Genomic DNA, 10,000 nt, shown 5'->3' on the forward strand with positions numbered 1-10,000 from the left:
ATACATGATGTGACCTAGAATAAACCTATATATCTATAAAAATCTTTTTAAAATAAAACACATTATATTTTTATATATAAAACCGATGAACACTCATTGGTTGTTGTTATTTCATTTATATATTGATATGTGCCAAGGGGCAATGGAATTCAACTACAATACTAGATAGGGAGAGGATAAGAATGCTCTATACAGATAATATAGCTTTAGTAGCAGTAGGCAAAGGACTTGTAAATTAATCTATGAATAGATCCAAGTCTTGCCTCATATTCATGCCTTTTGGACTTTTTGTCTGCAAGGTAAAGATCCAAAAGGCTTCTTTCCTCTGCAGTTTACTGATTCTGTCACCTCCTCTAATATCCTTTCCTATGTGATCGATACCTAAGAATGAGAATAAATGTTTAATGTGTACGCCATGTGTTCGAAAATGCTTTGCTACAGGTGTTTTAGGGACTTCCTCTTCCAGTGATAATAGATGTTGTCTAATACGGTCCTTGAGGGGACGTGTGGTAAGACCTACATATTGTAGGAGACACTGTTGGCATGTAATTAAATAAATTACAAATTGACTAGTACACTCCTGTGCAATATCACTTAAATGTCAAATGATTCAAAATTGTATCATCTCTTAATAATTGCATTATTTCTAAGTTGACATATATAATATTATCTCTTATGAACAATCAAAAACAAATGCTTTAGAAAGACTATTTTGAAAATGCAGGCCGCAAAGGAGAAACTCAATGCAACAAAAGTGAATACATGTGATCATTGTAACCAAAATGAGTACACCTGTGATTTCCAATTTGCCTAATTGAATGAACAGGGTTATAAAATGACCTGTGAACATCAGAACTTTCTCAATGTTGGACCTATGAGCTGTGTCTATCTGCATGTCTGTATCATAGCTCCACATAGAAAAGAATTGCAGAGGAATTGAAAATTCTGGTTGTGAGACTTCACAAAGATGGAAAAGGATACAGAAAGATTGGTGACCAACTAAAAATCAGTCAAAACACAGTTGCAGCAGTAATCAGGAGGTAAAGAACAAGAGGGGCGCCTCATGTGTGCATCAATATATCCATATATGTGATATCAAAGAAAAAAAGCCAAATGGGTACTCACAATTGGCCCAAGTACACCTATGTACTAGTAGGAGCTGGCTGGTATCTTCAGGTGTACCAGCTGAACCTCTCCAGGTGCAGAGTAGATATTGTAGGGGGATCTTAGTTACAATATGTGCTGATGGATAGTCAGAAGCAGTGTGTAAACTGCTATAGAAGGTCATGAACCAAAGCTTGCATAAAACAAGTTCAGTTTATTAAAACAAATGTTGATAAGTTTAAAACAATAGCAAGCAAAATGTAAAATCATGCAACGCGTTTCTCAACCTAGCATGGGTTGTTTCATCAGCACATATTGTGACAAAGATCCCTCTGCACTATCTACTCTGCACCTGGAGAGGTTTAGCTGGTACACCTGAAGATACCAGCCAGCTCCTACTAGTACATACGTGTACTTGGGCCAATTGTGAGTACCCATTTGGCTCTTTGTCTTTGATTTCACATATATGGATATATTGATGCACACATGAGGCGCCCCTCTTGTTCTTTATTATTATCTATACAGCTCTGGCTTTGTCTATGAGGAGGAGAGCAGCCTAACTAATTGCTTCATTGTGAGATCATCTGGTTCTACTGAAAGGGTTAGCTGGTACACCCTAAGATTCCAGCCTGCACCTACCAGTACATAAGTGTACTATAGTCGCATGTGAGTACCCACTTGGCTTACTTGATTTACATCACTATATAGCATATTGATATGCACATGAGGCGCCCCTCTTGTTCTCTTTATCTGGTGCAGAACAACCCCTAGTACCACTAATCGGAGTTGCAGTGGCCGTTCTCCGAAAATTACGCCACTGACAGTGCGCTACTTGCACAATTTACCCCTGAAAAACAGGCAAGTGCTTCAGACTTGGCTCAGGGGTTATCAGTGGAAATTGGAGTTTGTGTGACGGCTCAGACAGTGCGAAGGACATTGCATAATGTCAACCTCTATGGACGGAGTCCAAGAAAAAAAACCTTGCTTGCTCTTCTGTGCAAAACTGCAAGTTTAAACTTTGCTAAACGGTATGAAACAAAGCCTGATAAATATTGGGAGCACTTTCTTTGATCAGATCATGAGACCAAGACTTATTTGTGTGGCTTAGATGAGGTTCAGCATGTTTGGTGTGAACCCAGCCAGGATTATTACATTGAATGTATAGTCCCAAAAGTGAAGCACAGAGGTGGGAGTGTGATGATATGGGGCTGCATGAGTGCAAAAAGGTGTTGGGGAGGTGACATTTATAGATGGCACCACCAATGCCTGTGGATAAACCTAAATACTGGCTGACAAGATGACCAGTATCTAGAAGCTTGGCAGAAGGGGGATATTACAGCATGATAACTATCCAAAGCACAATGCCAAAATCACAAGAGAGTTTCTTAAAGGGACAGTAAACCTCAAAAATAATGTTATATAATTCTGCACATAGTGCAAAATTATATAACATATTAGCGCAAACTTTATAAAACATAATATTCCCTTTCAATTTTTTAAAATGACGGCTGTTTTACAGACGAGCACAGAGAGCGGGTCTGTAAAACAGCCGTTGCTTTAAAAAATTGAAAGGGAATATTATGTTTTATAAAGTTTGCGCTAATATAATGTTATATAATTCTGCACTATGTGCAGAATTATATAACATTATTTTTGAGGTTTACTGACACTTTAAGGAGAAAAAAAGTGAAAACTATGAACTGGCCAAGGATGTCACCTGTTGGGAATCCAATAGAACACCTATATAAATAACAAAATGTATTTACAAGTATGTGTCCGTATCTCAAACAAGTTAGTTTAACCTCCTGTTTGCTTGTACAACTGAGTTTGGAAAGCTCTGCCCTACAGTAATACTTAGAAATAATGCAATTACTGTAAGGTGATGCAAATTTGAATTATTTGACATTTGTGATATTGCACAGGGGTGTACTCCTGTTTTATGCTGTGTGTATATATATATCTCTCACAAACTCTGTTAGCACATGTGCTGTTGAGAGAGACTGGGAAAGGAGGTTTAGCAGTGATTCAACCTAGTTACTATTGCAAAGAATGCTTCTTCTATTATGATTGTTGATGCAAAACTGTTAATCAACCTTTTACAAACATGTGACTGCCGAGAATCTTAGGGGGAAGGTACAGTAAACAAAAGCTTACATAAATTGCCTAAAAGTATTAACCCAATCCTACATGGGAGAAAGTGAAAAAAGCACAATTTTTAGATGTATTTTACAATAAAGGTAGCAAAATAAATAATGAATGTATATTGCAATAATGTTTCACTTGTAATTATGAAACATTTTATGCGTTGTTGAAATCTCAAGTTTAATGGTCCCTTTAAATTCTCAAACTTCCTATTCTACTACTGTAATTTCTCTGCAGGTCTTCCACCAGCTATGCAGAAAGTCATGTTTAAGGGTCTAGTTCCTGAAGATAAAACGCTACAGGAGATGAAAGTTACCAACGGGGCAAAGATCATGGTGGTGGGATCAACCATCAATGATGTGCTGGCTGTTAACACCCCCAAAGAGACTGTGCAGCAGGAGGTCAAAGAAGAGGAAACTAAAAAGGAGCCATTGTGTAGACAAAAGGTACAGCTGCTTTTATAGCTAAGCTCAAGTGCACACTAGTACCCTTAACCACTTAGTGACCAGACCATTTTTTGTTTTCTTACTGGCTTTTTTTACATTTCTGCTGTGTTTGTGTTCAGCTGTAATTTCCCCCTTACTCATTTACAGTACCCACACATATTATATACCGTTTTTCTCGCCATTAAATGGACTTTCTAAAGATACCATTATTTTCATCATATCATATAAGTTTCTAGAATTTTTTTTATAAAATATGATCAAAAAATGGAAAAAAAAAACACTTTTTCTAACATTGACCCCCAAAATCTGTTACACATCTTCAACTACCAAAAAACACTCATGCTAAATAGTTTCTAAATTTTGTCCTGAGTTTAGAAATACCCAATGTTTACATCTTCTTTGCTTTTTTTGCAAGTTATAGGGCAATAAGTACAAGTAGCACTTTGCTATTTCCAAACCATTTTTTTTTTCTCCAAAATTACCGATAGTTACATTTTAATACTGATATCTGTCAGGAATCCCTGAATAACCCTTCACATGTATCCCCTTTGTTCAGAAATAGCAGACATATATGGCTTTGACGTTGCTTTTTGGTAATTAGAAGGCAGCTAAATGCCGCTGCGCACCACGTGTATTATGCCCAGCAGTTAAGGGGTTAATTAGGTAGCTTGTAGGGTTAATTTTAGTTTTAGTGTAGAGATCAGCCTCCCACCTGACACATCCCACCCTGACCCCCCTCAAACAGCTCTCTTTCCTCCCCCACCGCACAATTGTCACCACCATCTTAAGTACTGGTAGAAAGTCTGCCAGTACTAAAATAAAAGTTGTTTTTTTTTTAATTTTATTTATTTTTTATATATATTATCTGCACTGTAGGTTTCCCCCCTAACCCGCCAACCTCTATAATCCCCCCCCCCCAACAGCTCTCTTAACCTCCCCCTCTTACACTTTGCACTAAAATTGTGCTTTTTTTATTTTTTTATAAATCCATATTTTCCGTAGTGTAACTGCCCCCCCCCTCCCAGATCCCCTTTTCCAAAACTCATCACCCCCTCTCCATCTACCACCTTCCCTTATACAGCCACAGTGAGTATTAAGGCGCCCATGCGCAATCCCGATACCCTCACCGCACTGGATCCACGCTCAGAGTAAGTGATCCAGTGATGGGCCGCCCACCCGCTTCCCTCGTATTCCTCCCATGCCACCAATGATCGGGACCATCATTGGCCGACGCAGAGAGGAGCACAGAGTGTGGGCATAGGTGGGTAAAAAAAGGGAATTGCAGGATGCCTCAATATTGAGGCATCACTGCAATACCCTGAAGCAATCACGATCGCTTCCAGAGCTTGAAAACACTGATGACGTGCAGGGTACGTCCTTGGTCATTAACTAGCAGTTTTTGTAGGATGTACCCTGCACGTCCTTGGTCGTTAAGGGATTAAAGGGATATTAAACCCTTTTTTTTTTTTTTTTTTATGATCCAGATAGAACATACAATTTTAAACAACTTTCCAATTTACTTCTATTATCTAATTTGTTTTGTTATCTTGGTATCCTTTGTTGAAAAGAATACCTAAGTGTAGGGCTGCAACTATTATTTTCATAATTGATTAATCGGCCGATTATTTTTTCGATTAATCGGATAAAAAGAGAATCAAAAATAGTTTTCTATGTTTTAAATAAAATCCACATAATGAGTGTTACAAATATAAACTTCAGACTAAAACTTTACATTAACACAACCATTTCTTCAATTTTTAAGCAGCAGAGCACAGTTTTATAATTATACAAAACAAAACCACAAACTGTTTGAAAAGAGGTAGAACTAGAAAGAGTTAGACTATCACTGTTAATAACATTCTGTTATTCACTCTTTCAGAAACTTTGCATTGAAATGCAAAAATCTCAACAAGTCCACATGCTTCTGGCTAAGACTGGTTCTCTGTTTGCAGCTATATTTCCTGCAGCAGAGAAAAGGCTGTTGAGGTGTATAAGAAGGGTTTTGACAATTTCACCAAAGTGGGATATTTATCTTTGTTAGCTCTTCACCAATGCTAAGTGTTTTCTACCTTGGCAAGGGGCCTCTCAATAAAGTAACCCTTGACTTCAGTCTAACATAAAAATATCTTGAATATCTATATGCAATGGTAAATAACCAGCTATAAGGTTAGAGGAAATATCTAGTCCGCTCTAAAAATAACGAATATATACTTTTAAAGGTTGAATCTGGTACATATTATCACAATTTATTAAAAAAAATAAAAAACAAAATCAAAAGCGCTAAGGACTGTATATCAATAACAGGACAAAGCCTTACACATTTATTTATACAGGACATATAATCAGCAATAGCAAGCAATACGCTAATGTGCAAACAGATAATAGTGCACATCAATTTAAATAACTCCCATCAATCTAGGGGCAAGGTGTAAACAACAAGCTCAGCACTATATCATGCAAAGCATAGTTCCAAATCACCAGATTTAATATAAACAATCCAAATGATGACTATTATATCTGGGTTGCACATAAGCCAGGGGTAGTTGTAAACGTATACTGTCCTGAAAAAGTGAAAAATAGACGTCTGTAGATGTCCTTTAGGCTAAGGACATAACCATAAAACACAATACCATATGCAGGAGTTCATTGGAGTGAAGTAGCTGGTGTTGTGCACAGACCAACTAATTGCAAACCAACTAATCGATTAATCGATTGAGATTAGTTGACAACAATTTTCATAATCGATTATTATCGATTATGACGATTAGTTGTTGCAGCTCTACCTAAGTGGACTCGAGCATTGAGCTAGCTGCTGATTGGTGGATGCACATATATACCTTGTGTCATTTGCTTACACATGTGTTTAGCTAACTGCCTGTAGTGCATTGCTGCTCCTTCAGTAAAGGATACTAAGAGAATCACCCATTGTTTAAGTAAGGATTTAAGCCCCTTTTTCCTTTTTTGTTTGATGTTGTTGGGGAGCGTGGATACATGGGAGTAAGAGAGACAGATTTGGTGTCTGGGTTGTTGTTGTAGTTGTTTTTTGAGGGGGGTTCTTTCTTTCTAATAGGCACAACAGAAGGTAGATGAATACCTCCACTTGTGTTAATATTTAGGGTATTAAATAAATGCAATGATATGCCTTGTAGGGACAGTATACCCCAAAATTATCTCCCCTATAATTTGTTCCCAATTGTCCATTTTACCTGCTGGAGTGTATTCAATTGTTTACCCGTACTTCAACATTTGAAATAGCTAATTTAGCCTGTGGTATCCCCACCTATACTGAAAGGTTTTATACTTAAAGGACCAGTCAACGCAGTTGATTTGCATAATCAACAAATGCAAGATAACAAGACAATGCAATAGTATTTAGTCTGAACTTCAAATCAGTAGTAGATTTTTTTTCTGACAATTTTAAAAGTTATGTCTTTTTCCACTCCCCTATACCATGTGACAGGCATTAGCCGATCACAAATGCATACACACTTATTCTTGCACATGCTCAGTAGGAGCTGGTGACTCAAAAAGTTTAAATATAAAAAGACTGTGCCCATTTAGTTAATCGAAGTAAATTGGAAAGTTGTTTAAAATAGCATTCTCTATCTGAATAATGAACGTTTAATTTTGATTGAGTGTCCCTTTAAAGGGACAGTCTAATTAAAATTAAACATTCATGATTCAGATAGGGCATGCATTTTTAAACAACTTTCCAATTTACTTTTATCAAATTTGCTTTTCTCTCTTGGTATTCTTTGTGGAAAGCTAAACATAGGTAGGCTAATATTTAACTGCATTTTGACAGTTAAAACACGGCTAGTTCATGTGTATCATATAGATAACATTGTGCTCACCCATGGAATTATTTAAGAGTCAGCACTGATTGGCTAAACTGCATGTCTGTCAAACGAACTGAGATAAGGGGGCAGTCTGCAGAGGCTTAAAAACAAGGTAATCGCAGAAGTAAAAAGTGTATTAATATAACCATGTTGGTTATGCAAAACTGGGAATTGGGTAATAAAGGGATTATCTTTTTAAGCAATAACAATTCTGGAGTAGACTGTCCCTTTTAAGCCCAGGCTATTGACATGTTATATAAACACAGCCCGCAGAATAAATTACACTCCTGGTGGGGTGTAGAAGAGAGAACTAATGATCATTTTCCATTGTTCTGTATAAGTATTGAGCTTTGGTTTACAAACAGATATAAGATAAGGAAGCAAGTGTGTGTACACAAAGTGATAACATAATGCGATCTAATTTTAACCCATTGTAATAGGCTGTAGTTTCAAAGCACAAAACCAGCTATTTCATATTCACAAATAAACCAGAAAATGCAATTACTCATGCATTTTATACTCTGCAGCTGGTATAACAAGTCATTGGAAATGCATCAAGGGAAAAGCAATTTTACAGTTCACTGTCCCTTTAAGGATGAAGAGAGAGTACAGTAGCTGTAAATAATTATCTTATAGGGAGTTGGTTATTATCCTGTTGTTACAGTTTATAGTTTGTTTGTTACAATATTAAAGGGATACTAACCCCAAAATCTTTATTTCATGATTCAGATAGAGCATGCAATTTTAAGCAACTTTCTAATTTACTCCTATTATCAATTTTCTTCCTTCTCTTGGTATCTTTATTTGAATGTAAGCTAAGGAGACGGCCCATTGTTGATTCAGAATCCTGGATAGCACTTGTTGATTGGTGGCTACATTTAGCCACCAATCAGCAAGCGCAATCAAGGTGCTGAACCAAAAATGGGCCATCTCCTTAGCTTAGATTCCTGCTTTTTCAAATAAAGATAGCAAGAGAACGAAGAAAATTGATTATAGGAGTCAATTAGAAACTCATCTGCAATCTAAAATATTATTATTTCATTGAGAAAATAGTTCCCCCTCATTATTTATAAACACTGGGTATTTCTCTCTCTTTATATTATACTTATTGGATATGTTGTAAGGCACTTTATTGTCTATAAAGTTCCGTTCTATGCATTTTTTGTTCTTTGTTATAACTTTGTAAATTAATTTAAAATGCATATATGCTATATCTGAATCATAAAAGAAAACAATTTTGTGTTTTATGTCCCTCTAAAGCAGAGCTCGACAAACCCAGGGAGCCACTGTCTCCTATAATTTTACCCCTGGCTCCTAACCTTTTTGGGCGATTCTCCAAAAATCTATATACAAATCCCATTGCCTGGCTCCTAAAAGTATGTCTGACTCTGAAATATTCTTACTGGCTCCTAAATTTTGAATGGATTTGTTGGCCACTGCTCTAAAGGAACATTGTACTCAATAAAAAAAAAAAATCTATCATCCATATGAAATGGCTGAAACATTTGAAGAGATAGGAAAGTCCAAATTAAACTTGCGTGATTCGTATAGAGCATGTAATTGTAAGCCACTTTTAAACCTCTACGTCGGCCAATGCAAGGCGTTTTTAGGGCTGTAGTTGCGCGGGTCTTACCAACAGCTGCAAGACCATGCTATTTCTGTATGCCCTATTGCTGTATTTGTGTTTAAAGGGACAGTCCATTCCAAAAATGTTATTGTTTAAAAAGATAGATAATCCCTTTATTACCTATTCCCCAGTTTTGCATAACCAACAGTTATATTAAAGGGACAGTCGACACTAAAATTTTTATGGTTTAAAAAGATAGATAACGCCTTTACTACCCATTCCCCATCTTAGCACAACCAACACAGTTGGATTTATATACTTTATAACATTTAATCCTCTAAATGTCTGCCTGTTTCAAAGGCTCTATAGACAGCCTCTTAATCACATGCTTTTGTATTTGCTTTTCACATCAGGAGACTGCTAGTTCATGTGAGCCATATAGATAACCTTGTTCTTACGCCCAAGGAGTTATTTAAGAGTTGGCACAACACAGTAATAAATGCAAGTCAATGGATAATAAATTGTCATGTGATCAGGGGGCTGTCAGAAGATGCTTAGATACAAGGTAATCACAGAGCTAAAAATATATTAATATAACTGTGTTTGTTATGCAGAACTGGGGAATGGGTAATAAAGGGATTATCTATCTTTTAAAACAACAAAAATTATATTGTAGACTGTCCCTTTTAATACACGTTTTACCTCTATGATTACCTTGTATCTAAGCCTCTGTAGACTGCCTTCTTATCTCAGTGCTATTTACAGACTTGCATTTCAGGCTACTAGAGTAAGCACAATGTATCTATATGGCACACATGAACAAACAGTACATGTCATTAGCTATTCACAGCCGGACAGTGAGATAAGAGGTGGACTGCAGAGTCTTAGAAATCGGCTTATGA

General features: G+C 36.6%; 1 protein-coding gene across 1 annotated transcript in view; it reads left to right on the forward strand.

The window, feature by feature from the left end:
• UBFD1 (ubiquitin family domain containing 1) overlaps positions 1 to 10,000 on the forward strand; it is a 33,728-nt gene that overhangs the window by 11,119 nt on the left and 12,609 nt on the right. Inside the window, exon 3 of the mRNA XM_053694624.1 lies at positions 3,484 to 3,692. Coding sequence (XP_053550599.1) covers positions 3,484 to 3,692 — 209 coding nt within the window. The remainder of the gene's footprint in view (positions 1 to 3,483; positions 3,693 to 10,000) is intronic.

The sequence above is a fragment of the Bombina bombina genome, chromosome 11 (assembly GCF_027579735.1).
Source record: "Bombina bombina isolate aBomBom1 chromosome 11, aBomBom1.pri, whole genome shotgun sequence".
Taxonomy (NCBI): domain Eukaryota; kingdom Metazoa; phylum Chordata; class Amphibia; order Anura; family Bombinatoridae; genus Bombina; species Bombina bombina.